Source organism: Panulirus ornatus, chromosome 16, assembly GCF_036320965.1.
Source record: "Panulirus ornatus isolate Po-2019 chromosome 16, ASM3632096v1, whole genome shotgun sequence".
NCBI classification, from domain to species: Eukaryota; Metazoa; Arthropoda; class Malacostraca; order Decapoda; family Palinuridae; genus Panulirus; species Panulirus ornatus.
The window spans coordinates 20,350,254-20,370,867 of NC_092239.1; the positions used below are offsets into that span (position 1 = coordinate 20,350,254).

General features: G+C 40.8%; 1 protein-coding gene across 1 annotated transcript in view; it reads right to left on the reverse strand.

The window, feature by feature from the left end:
* Positions 1 to 1,357: 1,357 nt before the first annotated feature.
* LOC139754186 (UDP-glycosyltransferase UGT5-like) overlaps positions 1,358 to 20,614 on the reverse strand; it is a 209,065-nt gene continuing 189,808 nt past the window's right edge. Inside the window, exon 11 of the mRNA XM_071671397.1 lies at positions 1,358 to 2,235. Within this exon, the coding sequence (XP_071527498.1) occupies positions 2,100 to 2,235 (136 nt within the window). The 3' untranslated portion in view covers positions 1,358 to 2,099. The remainder of the gene's footprint in view (positions 2,236 to 20,614) is intronic.

The following is a 20,614-nucleotide window of genomic DNA, read 5'->3' on the forward strand; positions in this document are numbered from 1 at the left end:
CTCGTCAGCAGCCTACTAATCAGTGAGCTGTTGCTGGGCCACCATCATGGCTTCCAATATCTCTAGGACTGAAGTGCCAGCGACACCTGCCTCCCCCATCTCCTCTGAACTCACCTGACGACCACTCTCCTTTTGTTTGCGTGGGTTGCCGGGCATGGCAGTGTTGACTGTGGCGACAATGATTCACTGGCTTCGGAGAAACACATTAACAACACGGGTTCCTGAGGTGGACAGAGGCAAAGTGTCACCCTGGGGCCGGTACAGTCACAGCGAGAGACCTGGGTAGGTCAGGCTGCTCACAGACAGTCACTGACGCTCAGGGAAGGCGGATGGCACAGGCAATGCAGGTCAGTGGGGCGTTTGTGGGCACCCCGGGCAGTTAATGGCATCCTGTGGTGGCTTGCAGTATCTTGTGTCTGTGTCTGTCTTTTTACCCAACTCCTTGATCCTGCCCTCCAGACATACACCTACCAGAAACCATACTCCCCAGACAAACACGTCACACTCTCCTGTCTACGCTCTGGAAATTGCCCATCACTACAATACTACAATACCATTTATACATATCCCTAAGACCCTTCATGTCCAATGCAATTACCATAAACAAGAAACTGTTCTCCTATTACTCATCTGTACTCAAGACACAAACATAAATTGCTCTATTAAACTTCCTACATTATGTAGATATCCCTCACTTGTACTCATAAAAAGTATGTAAGTATCCAACCCCAACTTGATCTTAAGCTCTTTTGTGATTATCTACTCTTATGACCCTCTGTTCTATAAGTTTTTAACTGTATATTTTCAGGTGAATGGCTGCCTTAATTCAATAAATTGTTCTTTATTCATTATAAAAGGGACTGCTGGGCAGGAAACAAATACAGGAAACCCCTACCTTCTGTATACATTCCAACTTGCATATCAATCAAACTCAAACAAGGCAATCATTCAGATCAGAGTTTCTCAACCATTGGGACACATAACACTAGTGCACTGCAGAGTTCATTGAGCCAAGATGCTAAGTTTCAAAAATAACTTATTATTATTAAGATGCTGCCTTGTTAAGTCTTTTGTTTTATTACTTTTAACCACTGAAGGAATATCATTAATGAGTCTACTTTAGATCACTTGTAAACAGTATACCATTAATGATATTGATAAGTATTACACACTTTTTCCACATATCTTTGTGAGTAATCTCTACCTACCTTAGCAAATATATAAATGAAAAATGAAGGACAGAAACCACCTACAACTCAAAACCTTTCTTTTGAGTCTATCTCAAACATTTCTCCGAGATTTTATGTGCTTAATGAATTAGAGCCAAAGGCTAATAAGGATTATTGAATCATCTCAATTTTGCAAATAGATTATTTGCTTTTCTTAAGCAAAGTACCACATTAAAATCAACAAAATTGTGCCATTTTCTATGAGCTAAAATTTTCCATTAAATGATAAAAGTAACACAAATACATCTAAGACATATGGTGGGACCACGGTTTCTTGAAACAATTTTTGTGGTATGTAACTTTTAGAATGTTGTAAAACACAGATCTTAGATAACAATCTAGCCTTCTGTTTTTCTGTTAAGTATTGCCTAGTTCTCATGAAATATTACACTACTCATAGAAATCATTTATCTGACTTTGAAAAAATTCCCTCTACATGTATTGACCTGAATAAAAATACAGCCCAAAAATGACCAGTATTCCATTACAAAGACATAAGATCAATGGAGAATCATTTCCAAACAAGAAACTGTAAGACTTTACCCTGCATTTGTTATGTGATTGATAATATTTTTAAGGGCAGTAGGGGTGATCTGCTCCCAAAGTAATACATGACCCCAGCCTTCCTTCTCTACAGTCAACTGGGTCTTCTGGTCACCAATCACTGGCATTCCTAGCACTTGCTTTCCATGGTAAGCTGACTCTATAGTACTCATTAAACCTCCGTGGGTGATAAACACAAATGAGGGTCCTCTGTTATAAGATTAGATATCTGAAGTTATATTTATATCGGTTCTGCGATATACACAATAAACCCATAACATTTTCAAGATAGAATGTATCATAATCTACAATCTGTTGAGAGAAATATCATTCAACTTTGGGTTTAGGTTTGGAGAAAAAGAGCCATGAGCAGAGGGCCAAAATCACTCGGATGAAGATGTAGGTGAGGAGGAGGAGCACCGCTACCAGAAATGCCCACACGTCCACATTGTACAGCTCATACCTGTAATGGTAATGACATTTTTGAGAGAAAGATATGGAAAGATGCAGATGGAAAGTGGGCCATTGTGTATGTTTGAATATATGTGAATGGATAGAAAGAATGATTAATTATGTGTATGTGAAAGACAAATTGTTAGTAATTAACTATATGTACTGTAGGAGGGAATCTTACACTTGTGGGGCCCCATCTCATACCTTCTCTACGATCATTCACCATTTTAAACCTCTGTATGCTGTTTGCCATTACCAGTCATTTAGTCTATTGGATCCATTCATGTGTGTAAGTTTGTTTATTGTTCATCCCCAAAATATCATATGGTTTGGATAATGGCATCATCTTATGAACCAATCTAATGCAAATTTCTGACACAAAAGGTTCATGAAATTCTTTACCTTACTATTAACGTTCAACATCCAGCAAACGCAGAGCAATATTGTCTCATACAGTGACTTGAATTATGGATCATACGCTATGGCCATTCTGGATGGGAAGAAAGTTGTGTGTTCTTGCTCATAGTTCATTTACCTACTATAGTTGCTGATTGTGGGACATACCCTGACTGAGCTCCTTTGCAGTTACCGATGCAGTATAACTTCAAAACTGTACGGTAATTTCATGTTACAAGTCATATATTTTACCTTGAAATAGACTGAAAAGTTTTCCAAACAGTATCTCTTCGCAACAAGAGTAGATGGTAGGAGACCAATCAACGTAAAGCAAAGACGGTGAAGTACAAGTTAGGGTTGCAAATTATATTTTCTTTTTTAATGGTAATTCCAAATCACTGGGCACTGAAAAATTGGCAGTTTCATAATAGAAAGAAAGGGACAGGTATGAGAGTTGGAACAAATCAAATAAGATAAACAATTCCTACATAACTGAAATATATATATATATATATATATATATATATATATATATATATATATATATATATATATATATATATATATATATATATATATATATATCTTTTCTTTTCTTTCTTTCATACTATTCGCCATTTCCCGCATTAGCGAGGTAGCGTTAAGAACAGAGGACTGGGCCTTAGAGGGAATATCCTCTCCTGGCCCCCTTCTCTGTTCCTTCTTTTGGAAAATTGAAAAAAAAAAACGAGAGGGGAGGATTTCCAGCCACCCGCTCCCTCCCCTTTTAGTCGCCTTCTACGACCCGCAGGGAATACGTGGAAAGTATTCGTTCTCCCCTATCCCCAGGGATATATATATATATATATATATATATATATATATAGAGCGGGGGGCTGGAAATCCTCCCCTCTCATTTTTTTTTAAATTTTCCAAAAGAAGGAACAGAGAAGGGGGCCATATGAGGATATTCCCTCAAAGGCCCAGTCCTCTGTTCTTAACGCTACCTCGCTAATGCGGGAAATGGCGAATAGTATGAAAAAAAAAATATATATATATATATATATATATATATATATATATATGTATATATATATATATATATATATATATATATATATATATATATATATATATATATATATATATATATATATATATATATATTTTACTTTGTCGCTCTCTCCCGCGTTAGCGAGGTAGCGCAAGGATACAGACGAAAGAATGGCCCAACCCACCCATATACACATGTATATACATGCACGTCCACACACGCACATATACATACCTATACATCTCAACGTATACATATATATACACACACAGACATATACATATATACACATGTATATAATTCATACTGTCTGCCCTTATTCATTCCCGTCGCCACCCCGTCGCACATGAAATAACAACACCCTCCCCCCATATGTGCGCGAGATAGCGTTAGGAAAGACAACAAAGGCCACATACGTTCACACTCAGTCTCTAGCTGTCATGTATAATGCACCGAAACCACAGCTCCCTTTCCACATCCAGGCCCCATAAAACTTTCCATGATTTACCCTAGACGCTTCACATGCCCTGGTTCAATCCATGGACAGCACATCGACCCCGGTATACCACATCGATCCAATTCATTCTATACCTTGCACGCCTTTCACCCTCCTGCATGTTCAGGCCTCGATCACTCAAAATCTTTTTCACTCCATCTTTCCACCACCAATTTGGTCTCCCACTTCTCGTTCCCTCCACCTCTGATACATATTTCCTCTTTGTCAATCTTTCCTCACTCATTCTCTCCATGTGACCAAACCATTTCAAAACACCCTCTTCTACTCTCTCAACCACACTCTTTTTATTACCACACATCTCTCTTACCCTTTCATTACTTACTCGATCAAACTACCTCACACCACATATTGTCCTCAAACATCTCATTTCCAGCACATCCACCCTCCTGCGCACAGCTCTGTCTATAGCCCACGCCTCGCAACCATATAACATTGTTGGAACCACTATTCCTTCAAAAATAACCAATTTTGCTTTCTAAGATAACGTTCTCGACTTCCACACATTTTTCAACGCTCCCAGAACTTTCGCCCCTACCCCACCCTATGATTCACTTTCAGTCCCATAGTTCCATCCGCCGCCAAATCCACTCCCAGATATCTAAAACACTTCACTTCCTCCAGTTTTTCTCCATTCAAACTTACCTCCCAGTTGACTTGTCCCTCAACCCTACTGTACCTAATAACCTTGCTCTTATTCACATTTACTCTCAGCTTTCTTCTTATACACACACTTTACCAAACTCAGTCACTAGCATCTGCAGTTTCTCACCCGAATCAGCCACCAGCGATGTATCATCAGCGAACAACAACTGACTCACTTCCCAAGGTCTCTAATCCACAACAGACAGCATACTTGCCCCTCTTTCCAAAACTCATGCATTCACCTCCCTAACAACCCCATCCATAAACAAATTAAACAACCATGGAGACATCACGCACCCCTGCCGCAAACCAACATTCACTGAGAACCAATCACTTTCCTCTCTTCCTACACGTGCACATGCCTTACATCCTTGATAAAAACTTTTCACTGCCTCTAACAACTTACCTCCCACACCATGTATTCTTAATACCTTCCACAGAGCATCTTTATCAACTCTTTCATATGCCTTCTCCAGATCCATAAATGCTACATACAAATCCATTTGCTTTTCTAAGTATTTCTCACATACATTTTTCAAAGCAAACACCTGATCCACACATCCTCTACCACTTCTGAAACCACACTCCTCTTCCTCAATCTTGTGCTCTGTACATGCCTTCACCCTCTCAATCAATACCCTCCCATATAATTTCCCAGGAATACTCAACAAACTTATACCTCTGTAATTTGAGCACTCACTCTTATCCCCTTTGCCTTTGTACAATGGCACTATGCAAGCATTCCGCCAGTTCTCAGGTAACTCACTATGAGTCATGCATACAATAAATAAGCTTGCCAACCAGTCGACAATACAGTCACCCCCTCTTTTTAATAAATTCCGCTGGGGATAGGGGAGAAAAAATACTTCCCACGCATTCCTCACGTGCCGTAGAAGGCGACCAAAGAGGACGGGACCGGGGGGCTAGAAACCCTCCCCTCCTTATATATTAACTTTCCAAATGGGGAAACAGAAGGAGTCACGCGGGGAGTGCTCATCCTCCTCGAGGGCTCAGATCGGGGTGTCTAAAAGTGTGTGGATGTAACCAAGATGAGAAGTAAGGAGAGATAGGTAGTATGTTTGAGGAAAGGATCCTGGATGTTTTGGTTCTGAGGGAAACGAAGCTCAAGGGTAAAGGGGAAGAGTGGCTTGAGAATGTCTTAGGGGTAAAGTCAGTGAGAGGACAAGAGCAAGGGAAGGATTAGCACTACTCCTGAAACAGGAGTGGTGGGAGTATGTAATAGAGTGAAAGAAAGTAAACTCTAGATTTAAATGGATAAAACTGAAAATGGATGGAGAGAGACGGGTGATTATTGGTGCATATGCACCTGGGCATGAGAAGAAATATTATGAGAGGCAAGTGTTTTTGGAGCAGCTGAGTGAGTGTGTTAGTAGTTTTGATGCACGAGACCGGGTTATAGTGATGAGTGAGTTGAATGCAAAGGTGAGTAATGAGGCAGTTGAGGGAATAATTGGTGTACATGTTGTGTTCAGTGTTGTAAATGGAAATGGTGTAGAGCCTGTAGATTTATATGCTGAAAAAGGACTGGTGATTGGGAATACCTGGTTTAAAAAGAGAGATGTAAATAAGTATACATATGTAAGTAGAAGAGATGGCCAGAGAGCGTTATTGGATTACGCGTTAATTGATAGACGCGCGAAAGAGAGACTTTTGGATGTTAATGTGCTGAGAGGTGCATTTGGAGGGATGTCTGATCATTATCTTGTGGAGTCGAAGGTGAAGATTTCTAAAGGTTTTCAGAAAAGAAGAGAGAATGTTGGGGTGAAGAGAGTGGTGAGAGTAAGTGAGCTTGGGAAGGAGACTTGTTTGAGGAAGTACCAGGAGAGACTGAGTCCAGAATGAAAAAAGGTGAGAACAAAGGAGGTAAGGGGAATGGGGGAAGAATGGAATGTATTCAGGGAAGCAGTGATGGCTTTCGCAATGGATGCTTGCGGCATGAGAAGCGTGGGAGGTGTGCAGATTAGAAAGGGTAATGAGTGGTGGGATGAGGAAGTAAGATTATTAGTGAAAGAGAAGAGAGAAGCATTTGGACGATTTTTGCAGGGAAATAATGCAAATAATGTTAGAAGTAAGATTATTAGTGAAAGAGAAGAGAGAAGCATTTGGACGATTTTTGCAGGGAAATAATGCAAATGTGTGGGAGATGTATGAAAGAAAGAGGAAGGAGGTCAAGAGAAAGGGGCAAGAGGTGAAAAAGAGGGCAAATGAGAGTTGGGGTGAGAGAGTATCATTAAATTTTAGGGAGAATAAAAAGATGTTTTGGAAGGAGGTAAATAGAGTGCGTAAGACAAGGGAACAAATGGGAACATCAGTGAAGGGGGTAATGGGGAGGTGATAACAAGTAGTGGTGATGTGAGAAGAAGATGGAGTGAGTAATTTGAAGGCTTGTTGAATGTGTTTGATGATAGAGTCGCAGATATAGGGGGTTTTGGTCGAGGAGGTGTGCATAGTGAGTGGGTTATGGAAAATAATTTGGGAAACAGAGAAGAGGTAGTAAAAGCTTTGCGGAAGATGAAAGCCGGCAAGGCAGCGGGTTTGGATGGTATTGCAGTGGAATGTATTAAAAACGGGGGTGACTGTATTGTTGACTGGTTGGTAAGGTTATTTAATGTATGTATGACTCATGGTGAGGTACCTGAGGAATGGTGGAATGCTTGCATAGTGCCATTGTACAAAGGCAAAGGGGATAAGAGTAAGTGTTCAAATTACAGAGGTATAAGTTTGTTGAGTATTCTTGGGAAATTATATGGAAGGGTATTGATTGAGAGGGTGAAGGCATGTACAGAGCATCAGATTAGGGAAGAGCAGTGTGGTTTCAGAAGTGGAAGAGGATGTGTGGATCAGGTGTTTGCTTTGAAATTGTATGAGAGAAATACTTAGAAAAGCAAATGGATTTGTATGTAGCATTTATGGATCTGGAGAAGGCATATGATAGAGTTGACAGAAATGCTCTATGGAAAGTATTAAGTATATATGGCGTGGGAGGCAAGTTGTTAGAAGCAGTGAAGTTTTTATCGAGGATGTAAGGCATGTGTACGTGTAGGAAGAGAGGAAAGTGATTGGTTCTCAGTGAATGTTGGTTTGCGGCAGGGGTGTGTGATGTCTTCATGGTTGTTTAATTTGTTTATGGATGGGGTTGTTAGGGAGATGAATGCAAGAGTTTTGGAAAGAGGGGCAAGTATGCAGTCTGTTGTGGATGAGAGAGCTTGGGAAGTGAGTCAGTTGTTGTTCGCTGATGATACAGCGCTGATGGCTGATTCGGGTGAGAAACTGCAGAAGCTGGTGACTGAGTTTGGTAAAGTGTGTGAAAGAAGAAAGCTGACAGTAAATGTGAATAAGAGCAAGGCTATTAGGTACAGTAGGTTTGAGGGACAAGTCAATTGGGAGGTAAGTTTGAATGGAGAAAAACTGGAGGAAGTGAAGTGTTTTAGATATCTGGGAGTGGATTTGGCAGCTGGTGGAACCATGAAAGCGGAAGTGAGTCATAGGGCGGGGCAGTTGGCGAAAGTTCTCAGAGCGTTGAAAAATGTGTGGAAGTCCAGAAAGTTATCTTGGAAGGCAAAAATGGGTATGTTTGAAAGAATAGTGGTTCCAACAATGTTATATGGTTGCGAGGGGTGGGCTATAGATAGAGTTGTGCGCAGGAGGGTGGATGTGCTGGAAATGAGATGTTTGAGGACAATATGTGGTGTGAGGTGGTTTGATCGAGTAAGTGATGAAAGGGTAAGAGAAATGTGTGGTAATAAAAAGAGTGTGGTTGAGAGAGCAGAAGAGGGTGTTTTTTTAAATGGTTTGGTCAAATGAAGAGAATGAGTGAGGAAAGATTGACAAAGAGGATATATGTGTCAGAGGTGGAGGGAACGAGGAGAAGTGGGAGACCAAATTGGAGGTGGAAAGATGGAGTGAAAAAGATTTTGAGTGATAGAGGCCTGAACATGCAGGAGGGTGAAAGGCATGCAAGGAATAGAGTGAATTGGAACAATGTGGTACACCGAGGTCGACGTGCTGTCAATGGATTGAACCAGGGCATGTGAAGCGCCTGGGATAAACCATGGAAAGTTCTGTGAGGCCTGGATGTGGAAAGAGAGCTGTGGTTTCGGTGCATTATTTATGACAGCTAGAGACTGAGTGTGAACGAATTGTGGCCTTTGTTGTCTTTCCTATCGCTACCTTGTGCACATGCAGGGGGAGGGGGTTTTCATTTCAATTGTGGCGGGTTGGCGACGGGAATGAATGAGGGCAGACAGTATGAATTATGTACATGTGTATATATGTATATGTCTGTGTGTGTATATATATGTATACGTTAAGATGTGTAGGTATGTATATTTGCGTGTGTTGACGTGTATGTATATACATGTGTATGTGGGTGGGTTGGGTCACTCTTTCGTCTGTTTCCTTGCGCTACCTTGCTAACGCGGGAGACAGCAAAAAAATATAATAAATAAATGAATATATATATATATATATATATATATATATATATATATATATATATATATATATATATATATATATTTTTTTTTTTTTTTTTTTTTTTTTTTTTTTATACTTTGTCGCCGTCTCCCGCGTTTGCGAGGTAGCGCAAGGAAACAGACGAAAGAAATGGCCCAACCCCCCCCCCCCATACACATGTACATACACACGTCCACACACGCAAATATACATACCTACACAGCTTTCCATGGTTTACCCCAGACGCTTCACATGCCTTGCTTCAATCCACTGACAGCACGTCAACCCCTGTATACCACATGACTCCAATTCACTCTATTTCTTGCCCTCCTTTCACCCTCCTGCATGTTCAGGCCCCGATCACACAAAATCTTTTTCACTCCATCTTTCCACCTCCAATTTGGTCTCCCTCTTCTCCTTGTTCCCTCCACCTCCGACACATATATCCTCTTGGTCAATCTCTCCTCACTCATTCTCTCCATGTGCCCAAACCATTTCAAAACACCCTCTTCTGCTCTCTCAACCACGCTCTTTTTATTTCCACACATCTCTCTTACCCTTACGTTACTTACTCGATCAAACCACCTCACACCACACATTGTCCTCAAACATCTCATTTCCAGCACATCCATCCTCCTGCGCACATCTCTATCCATAGCCCACGCCTCGCAACCATACAACATTGTTGGAACCACTATTCCCTTAAACATACCCATTTTTGCTTTCCGAGATAGTGTTCTCGACTTCCACACATTTTTCAAGGCTCCCAAAATTTTCGCCCCCTCCCCCACCCTATGATCCACTTCCGCTTCCATGGTTCCATCCGCTGACAGATCCACTCCCAGATATCTAAAACACTTCACTTCCTCCAGTTTTTCTCCATTCAAACTCACCTCCCAATTGACTTGACCCTCACCCCTACTGTACCTAATAACCTTGCTCTTATTCACATTTACTGTCAGCTTTTTTTTTTTTTTTTTCTATTTAGCTATTATACTTGGTCGCTGTCTCCCACGTTTATGCAAGGAAACAGACGAAAGAATGGCGCAACCCACCCAAATACACATGTATATACCTAAACACCCACACACGTACATATACATACCTATACATTTCAACTTATACATACATATACATACCCTGACATATACACATTTACATGTTAATACTTGCTGCCTTCGTCCATTCCCACTGCCACCCCGCCACACATGAAATGGCATCCCTCTCCCACCGCATGCGCGCGAGGTAGCGCTAGGAATAGACAACAAAGGCAACATTTGTTCACACTCAGGCTCTAGCTGTCATGTGTAATGCAACAAAACCACAGTTCCCTTTCCACATCCAGGCCTCACAAAACTTTCCATGGATTACCACGGACACTTCACATGCCCTGGTTCAATCCATTGACAGAACATCGACTCCAGTATACCACATCGCCTTTCACCTTCCTGTATGTTCAGGTTCCGATTGCTCAAAATCTTTTCACTTCTGGTCTCTCAACCACACTCTTTTTATTACCACACATCTCTCTTACCCTTTCATCACTTACTCCATCAAACCACTTCACACCACATATTGTCCTCAAACATCTCATTTCCAACACATCCACCCTCCTCCGCACAACCCTATTTATAGCCCATGCCTCGCAACCATATAACATTGTTGGAACCACTATTCCTTCGAACATACCCATTTTTGCTCTCCGAGATAATGTTCTCGCTTCAACACATTCTTCAACACTTCCAGAATCTTCGCCCCCTCCCCGACCCTGTGACTCACTTCCACTTCCATGGTTCCATCAGCTGCTAAATCCACTCCCAGATATCTAAACCACTTCATTTTCTTCCAGTTTTTCTCTGTTCAAAGTTACCTTCCAATTAACTTGTCCCTCAACCCTAGTGAACCTAATAACTTTGCTCATAATCACATATACTCTCAGCTTTCTTCTTTCACACACTTTATCAAATGCAGTCACCAACTTCTGCAATTTCTCACCCGAACCAGCCACCAGTTCTGTAACATCAACGAACAACAACTGACTCACTTGCCAAGTCCTCTCATCCATAACAGATTGCATACTTGTCCCGCTCTCCAAAACTCTTGCATTCACCTCCCTAACAACCCCATCCATAAACAAATTAAACAACCATGGAGACATCACGCACCCCTACCGCAAAACGATATTCATTGGGAACCAATTACTTTCCTCTCCTCCTACTCGTACACATGCCTTACATCCTTGATAAGAACTTGCTTCCAACACCATATACTCTTAATAACTTCCACAAAGCATCTCTATCAACTCTATCATGTGCTTTCTCCAGATACAGAAATGCTACATACAAATTTATGTTTTTCTAAGTATTTCTCAAATACATTCTTTAAAGCAAACACCATAATACCTTAATACCTTCCACAGAGCATCTCTATCAACTCTATCATATGCCTTCCCCATATCCATAAATGCTACATACAAATCCATCTGTTTTTCTAATTATTTCTCACATACATTCTTCAAAGCAAACATCTGATCCACATATCCTCTACCACTGCTCTTAACCCAATCTGATGCTCTGTACATGCCTTTACCCTCTAAATCAATACATTCCCATAAAACAAACTTATAACTATGTAATCTGAACACTCACCTTTATCTCCTTTGCCTTTGTACAATGACACTATTCCGCCAATCCTCAGGCACTTTACCATGAACCATACATTGAATGTCCTTATCAACCAGTCAACAACACAGTCACCCCTTGCTTTCATCTTCTCTGTTTACCAAATCATTCTCCCTGACCCTTTCACTTCACACACCTTGACCAAAACACCCTATATCTGCCACTCTATCATCACACAGATTCAACAAACCTTCAAAATACTCACTCTATCTCTTTCTCACTTCACCACTACTTGTTATTACCTTCACATTAGCCCCGTTCACTGATGTTCCCATTTGTTCTCTTGTCTTGCGCACATTATTTACCTCATTCCAAAACATCTTTATATTTCCCCCAAAATTTAATGATACTCTCTCACCCCAACTCTCATTTGCCCTCTTTTTCACCTCTTGCACCTTTCTCTTGACTTCATGCCTCTTTCTTTTATACATCTCATATTCATTCGCACTACTTCCCTGCAAAAATCATTCAAACGCCTCTCTCTTCTCTTTCACTAACAATCTACCTTCTTCATCCCACCACTCACTACCTTTTCTAATCTGCCCAACTCCCACCTTTCTCATGCCACAGGTATCTTTTGCACAAGGCATCACTGCTTCCCTAAATACATCCCAACTCCTCCCCACTCCCCTTACATCATTTGCTCTCACCTTTTTCCATTCTGCACTCAATCGCTCCTGATACTTCCTCACACAAGTCTCCTTTCCAAGCTCGTTTACTCTCACCACTTTCTTCACCCCTACAAATCTTCACCTTCGCCTCTATAAGATAATGATCAGACATCCCTCCAGCTGCCCCTCTCACCACATTAAGATCCAAAAGTCTCTTTAACCCGCCTATCAATTAACACGTAATCCAATAACACTCGCTGGCCATCTCTCCTACTTACATAAGTATACTTATGTATATCTCTCTTTTCAAACCAGGTATTCCCAATCTCCATTCCTTTTTCAGCACACAAATTTACAAGCTCTTCACCATTTACATTTACAACACTGAACACCCCGTGTACATACCCTCAACTGCCACATTATTCACCTTTGCATTCAAATCACCCATCACTATAACCCGGTCTCAAGCATCAAAGCTGCCAACACACTCACTTGCCTTTCATGATCTTTCTACTCATGACTAGGTGCATAGGCACCAATAATAAGCCATCTCTCTCCATACACTTTCAGTTTTACCCATATCAATGGAGAGTTTACTTTCTTACACTCTATCATATACTCCCACAACTCTTGTCCTCTCACCAACCCCTGATTTTACTCCAAAGACATCCCTACACCACTCTTCCCCTTAACCCTTGAGTTTCATTTCTCTCAGACCCAAAATATCCAGGTTCCTTTCCTCAAACATACTACCTATCTCTCCTTTTTTCTCATCTTGGTTACATCCACACACATTTAGACACCCCAATCTGAGCCTTCGAGGAGGATGAGCACTCTCTGCATGACGCCTTCTTCTGTTTCCCCTTTTAGAAAGTTAAAATAAAAGGAGGGGAGGGTTTCTAGCCCCTCGCTTCAGTTCCCTTTAGTCGCCTTCTACAACACGCGGGAAATGCGTGGAAAGTATTCTTTCTCCCCTATCCCTGGGGATAGGGGATATATATATATATATATATATATATATATATATATATATATATATATATATATATATATATATATATATATATATATATATACATATATATATATTTTTTGTCGCTGTCTCCCGCGTTTGCGAGGTAGCGCAAGGAAACAGACGAAAGAAATGGCCCAACCCACCCCCATACACATGTATATACATACGTCCACACACGCAAATATACATACCTACACAGCTTTCCATGGTTTACCCCAGACGCTTCACATGCCCTGATTCAATCCACTGACAGCACGTCAAACCCGGTATACCACATCGATCCAATTCACTCTATTCCTTGCCCTCCTTTCACCCTCCTGCATGTTCAGGCCCCGATCACACAAAATCTTTTTCACTCCATCTTTCCACCTCCAATTTGGTCTCCCACTTCTCCTCGTTCCCTCCACCTCCGACACATATATCCTCTTGGTCAATCTTTCCTCACTCATTCTCTCCATGTGCCCAAACCATTTCAAAACACCCTCTTCTGCTCTCTCAACCACGCTCTTTTTATTTCCACACATCTCTCTTACCCTTACGTTACTTACTCGATCAAACCACCTCACACCACACATTGTCCTCAAACATCTCATTTCCAGCACATCCATCCTCCTGCGCACAACTCTATCCATAGCCCATGCCTCGCAACCATACAACATTGTTCGAACCACTATTCCTTCAAACATACCCATTTTTGCTTTCCGAGATAATGTTCTCGACTTTCACACATTCTTCAAGGCTCCCAGGATTTTCGCCCCCTCCCCCACCCTATGATCCACTTCCGCTTCCATGGTTCCATCCGCTGCCAGATCCACTCCCAGATATCTAAAACACTTTACTTCCTCCAGTTTTTCTCCATTCAAACTTACCTCCCAATTGACTTGACCCTCAACCCTACTGTACCTAATTACCTTGCTCTTATTCACATTTACTCTTAACTTTCTTCTTTCACACACTTTACCAAACTCAGTCACCAGCTTCTGCAGCTTCTCACATGAATCAGCCACCAGCGCTGTATCATCAGCGAACAACAACTGACTCACTTCCCAAGCTCTCTCATCTACAACAGACTTCATACTTGCCCCTCTTTCCAAAACTCTTGCATTCACCTCCCTAACAACCCCATCCATAAACAAATTAAACAACCATGGAGACATCACACACCCCTGCCGCAAACCTACATTCACTGAGAACCAATCACTTTCCTCTCTTCCTACACGTACACATGCCTTACATCCTCGATAAAAACTTTTCACTGCTTCTAACAACTTGCCTCCCACACCATATATTCTTAATACCTTCCACAGAGCATCTCTATCAACTCTATCATATGCCTTCTCCAGATCCTTAAATGCTACATACAAATCCATTTGTTTTTCTAAGTATTTCTCACATACATTCTTCAAAGCAAACACCTGATCCACACATCCTCTACCACTTCTGAAACCACACTGCTCTTCCCCAATCTGATGCTCTGCATATGCCTTCACCCTCTCAATCAATACCCTTCCATATAATTTACCAGGAATACTCAACAAACTTATACCTCTGTAATTTGAGCACTCACTCTTATCCCCTTTGCCTTTGTTCAATGGCACTAAGCACGCATTCCGCCAATCCTCAGGCACTTCACCATGAGTCATACATACATTAAATAACCTTACCAACCAGTCAATAATACAGTCACCCCCTTTTTTAATAAATTCCACTGCAATACCATCAAAACCTGCTGCCTTGCCGGCTTTCATCTTCCTCAAAGCTTTTACTACCTCTTCTCTGTTTACCAAATCATTTTCCCTAACCCTCTCACTTTGCACACCACCTCGAACAAAACACCCTATATCTGCCACTCTATCATCAAACACATTCAACAAACCTTCAAAATACTCACTCCATCTCCTTCTCACATCACCACTACTTGTTATCACCTCCCCATTTGCGCCCTTCACTGAAGTTCCCATTTGCTCAGTTGTCTTACGCACTTTATTTACCTCCTTCCAGAACATCTTTTTATTCTCCCTAAAATTCAATAATACTCTCTCACCCCAACTCTCATTTGCCCTCTTTTTCACCTCTTGCACCTTTCTCTTGACCTCCTGTCTCTTTCTTTTATACATCTCCCACTCAATTGCATTTTTTCCCTGCAAAAATCGTCCAAATGCCTCTCTCTTCTCGTTCACTAATAATCTTACTTCTTCATCCCACCACTCACTACCCTTTCTAATCAACCCACCTCCCACTCTTCTCATGCCACAAGCATCTTTTGCGCAATCCATCACTGATTCCCTAAATACATCCCATTCCTCCCCCACTCCCCTTACTTCCATTGTTCTCACCTTTTTCCATTCTGTACTCAGTCTCTCCTGGTACTTCCTCATACAAGTCTCCTTCCCAGGCTCACTTACTCTCACGACCCTCTTCACCCCAACATTCACTCTTCTTTTCTGAAAACCCATACAAATTTTCACCTTAACCTCCACAAGATAATGATCAGACATCCTTCCAGTTGCACCTCTCAGCACATTAACATCCAAAAGTCTCTCTTTCGCGCGCCTGTCAATTAACACGTAATCCAATAATGCTCTCTGGCCATCTCTCCTACTTACATACGTATACTTATGTATATCTCGCTTTTTAAACCAGGTATTTCCAATCACCAGTCCTTTTTCAGCACATAAATCTACAAGCTCTTCACCATTTCCATTTACAATACTGAACACCCCATGTATACCAATTATTCCCTCAACTGCCACATTACTCACCTTTGCATTCAAATCACCCATCACTATAACCCGGTCTCGTGCATCAAAACCACTAACACACTCATTCAGCTGCTCCCAAAACACTTGCCTCTCATGATCTTTCTTCTCATGCCCAGGTGCATATGCACCAATAATCACCCATCTGTCTCCATCAACTTTCAGTTTTACCCATATTAATCGAGAATTTACTTTCTTACATTCTATCACATACTCTCACAACTCCTGTTTCAGGAGTACTGCTACTCCTTCCCTTGCTCTTGTCCTCTCACTAACCCCTGACTTTACTCCCAAGACATTCCCAAACCACTCTTCCCCTTTACCCTTGAGCTTCGTTTCACTCAGAGCCAAAACATCCAGGTTCCTTTCCCCAAACATACTACCTATCTCTCCTTTTTTCACATCTTGGTTACATCCACACACATTTAGACACCCCAGTCTGAGCCTTCGAGGAGGATGAGCACTCCCCGCGTGACTCCTTCTTCTGTTTCCCATTTTAGAAAGTTGAAAAAATACAAGGAGGGGAGGATTTCTGGCCCCCCGCTCCCGTCCCCTCTAGTCGCCTTCTACGACACGCGAGGAATGCGTGGGAAGTATTCTTTCACCCCTATCCCAAGGGATAATATATATATATATATACATATATACATATATATATACATACACATACACACGCACATATACACACACACACATATACATATATATACATATGAAAAAAGTAAGAAATAATTTAGAAAACTGAAACTTCTAGCTTGAAATGAAATGAGAAAATGAATGTCACATAATGGTTGAACCTCTGACTATGGAAAAGGGAAATGTATGATTTATTTACACAAACGTCAATATATATATATATATATATATATATATATATATATATATATATATATATATATATATATATATATATACATATATATATATATATATATATATATATATATATATATATTTTCTTTTTCTTTCGTACTATTCGCCATTTCCCGCATTAGCGAGGTAGCGTTATCAACAGAGGACTGGGCCTTAGAGGGAATATCCTCACCTGGCCCCCTTCTCTGTTCCTTCTTTTGGAAAATTAAAAAAAAACGAGAGGGGAGGATTTCCAGCCACCCGCTCCCTTCCCTTTTAGTCGCCTTCTACGACACGCAGGGAATACGTGGGAAGTATTCTTTCTCCCCTATCCCCAGGGATAATATATATATATATATATATATATATATATATATATATATATATATATATATATATATATATATATATATATATATATATATATATATATATATAGTCACTTTCTCCCCTATCCCTGGGGATAGGGGAGAAAGAATACTTCCCACGTATTCCCTGCGTGTTGTAGAAGGCGACTAAAAGGGGAGGGAGCGGGGGGCTGGAAATCCTCCCCTCTCACTTTTTTTTTTATTTTCCAAAAGAGGGAACAGAGAAGGGGCCCAGGTGAGGATATTCCCTCAAGGGCCCAGTCCTCTGTTCTCAACGCTACCTCGCTAATGCGGGAAATGGCGAATAGTATGAAAGAAAAAGAAAGATATATATATATATATATATATATATATAAATATACATATATATATATATACATTTTTTTTTTTATTATACTTTGTCGCTGTCTCCCGCGTTTACGAGGTAGCGCAAGGAAACAGACGAAACAAATGGCCCAACCCCACCCCCCATACACATGTATATACATACGTCCACACACGCAAATATACATACCTACACAGCTTTCCATGGTTTACCCCAGACGCTTCACATGCCTTGATTTAATCCACTGACAACACGTCAACCCCGGTATACCACATCGCTCCAATTCACTCTATTCCTTGCCCTCCTTTCACCCTCCTGCATGTTCAGGCCCCGATCACACAAAATCTTTTTCACTCCATCTTTCCACCTCCAATTTGGTCTCCCTCTTCTCCTCGTTCCCTCCACCTCCGACACATATATCGTCTTGGTCAATCTTTCCTCACTCATTCTCTCCATGTGCCCAAACCACTTCAAAACACCCTCTTCTGCTCTCTCAACCACGCTCTTTTTATTTCCACACATCTCTCTTACCCTTACGTTACTCACTCGATCAAACCACCTCACACCACACATTGTCCTCAAACATCTCATTTCCAGCACATCCATCCTCCTGCGCACAACTCTATCCATAGCCCACGCCTCGCAACCATACAACATTGTTGGAACCACTATTCCTTCAAACATACCCATTTTTGCTTTCCGAGATAATGTTCTCGACTTCCACACATTCTTCAAGGCCCCAGAATTTTCGCCCCCTCCCCCACCCTATGATCCACTTCCGCTTCCATGGTTCCATCCGCTGCCAGATCCACTCCCAGATATCTAAAACACTTCACTTCCTCCAGTTTTTCTCCATTCAAACTCACCTCCCAATTGACTTGACCCTCAACCCTACTGTACCTAATAACCTTGCTCTTATTCACATTTACTCTTAACTTTCTTCTTCCACACACTTTACCAAACTCAGTCACCAGCTTCTGCAGTTTCTCACATGAATCAGCCACCAGCGCTGTATCATCATCGAACAACAACTGACTCACTTCCCAAGCTCTCTCATCCCCAAGAGACTTCATACTTGCCCCTCTTTCCAAAACTCTTGCATTTACCTCCCTAACAACCCCATCCATAAACAAATTAAACAACCATGGAGACATCACACACCCCTGCCGCAAACCTACATATATATATATATATATATATATATATATATATATATATATATATATATATATATATATATATATATATATATATATATATATTCATACAAGTAAGAGATGTATGAATGTATTTTATGTGAAGTACAAAACTTCTATCAATATATGTCTATATATCTGAAGTCCATTCCATCTGGGAACTCCTATCAAAGATGTGGCTACTGAAAAAGAGTCTTCACTTAATCCTTCCCTATGTGCCTCCCGTCTATACACCAATCCATACATTCTTCTAGCATTTTTCTACCTGCAGTATTCTTCCACTCTATTTTACCATGTCATGGTTGGTTTTCCTCTTACACGAACCCATTTCATCATATCTATCATACGCTCTCTTTGTAAACTCCCAGTTTTGCATTGTTTACCCAAATAATCTCAAATTATTGCAGCTCATTCCCTTTGCATTTACTGCCATAACATATCTCTCATGCATCCCTTTATGGTTTTCTTCATTCCATCTAGTCATACCAAATGCTCCTCTCAATAGCTCATTTCCACAGCCTGGACTCTTGACCTCATTCTATGTCCACATTTTGACTGCAAAGGTCAAGGTTGGGAGAATTATGATATCCTTTGATCCTTTCTTTACTTTCATAGTTACACCTCCACCCTCATTATTTCATTAAGAAACCCAGTGACTCTTCTACCCTGTACTGCTCTCTCCCATATCTCTCCTTCCATATCATCAAACGTGCCCAAGATAGCTCCGAAATACTTAAATTGTCTCACCTCTGTCAGTTTTTCTCACCTCATATCTAAAACAAAGCTTAATGCACTTTCTTCTCTCTATATGGGGCTTTGCAAAATCCATACTTTCACTGTTTCCCTTCAAACACCTTCACTTTACTTTTACTTGCATTTACTGTCAATCACCTGAGAATAGACATTGTTCCTAAGTGGTCAACAGAGTCCCATATCAGGAGAATAGCTAAGGAATCAATCTGTCTGCAGGCAAATATCAGAATAACTTTCAAGTATATGGATAAAGCTATTCATATCCTACTTAAGGCCCAAACTAGATTATGCTACTCAGGTTTGATCACTGTACCTAAAGAAGGACAAAGAGCTCATAGAGAAGGTTCAGAGGACAGCAACGAAGATGATACCAGAATTCAGAGTTAAGCTATATGTAAAGGCTGAAGGCTTTAAATTTACGCACCCTGGAATAGAAGAGTGAAGGGTGACCTGATCACAAGCTTTAAGTTATTAAAAGAGATTGATGAAATGGACAGTGGACAATATTTTGGGAGATGTGGAGATAGAGCAACCACAGGATATAACAGGAAGTAAGAAACTTTTTAAAGAAGGATGCAAAGAAATACTTTTATCGTATAAGAGAGGTAGATAATTTGAAAAAAGTGACTGAGGACATGGTAAATGCAGACAGCATACACAAATTGAAGAGGATGTATTATAGTAGCAATTGTTCAAGAGATGGGTCCGCACAATCGTAAAACTACAACCCCATACAATACAAATAGGTTATTACATTTACAACCT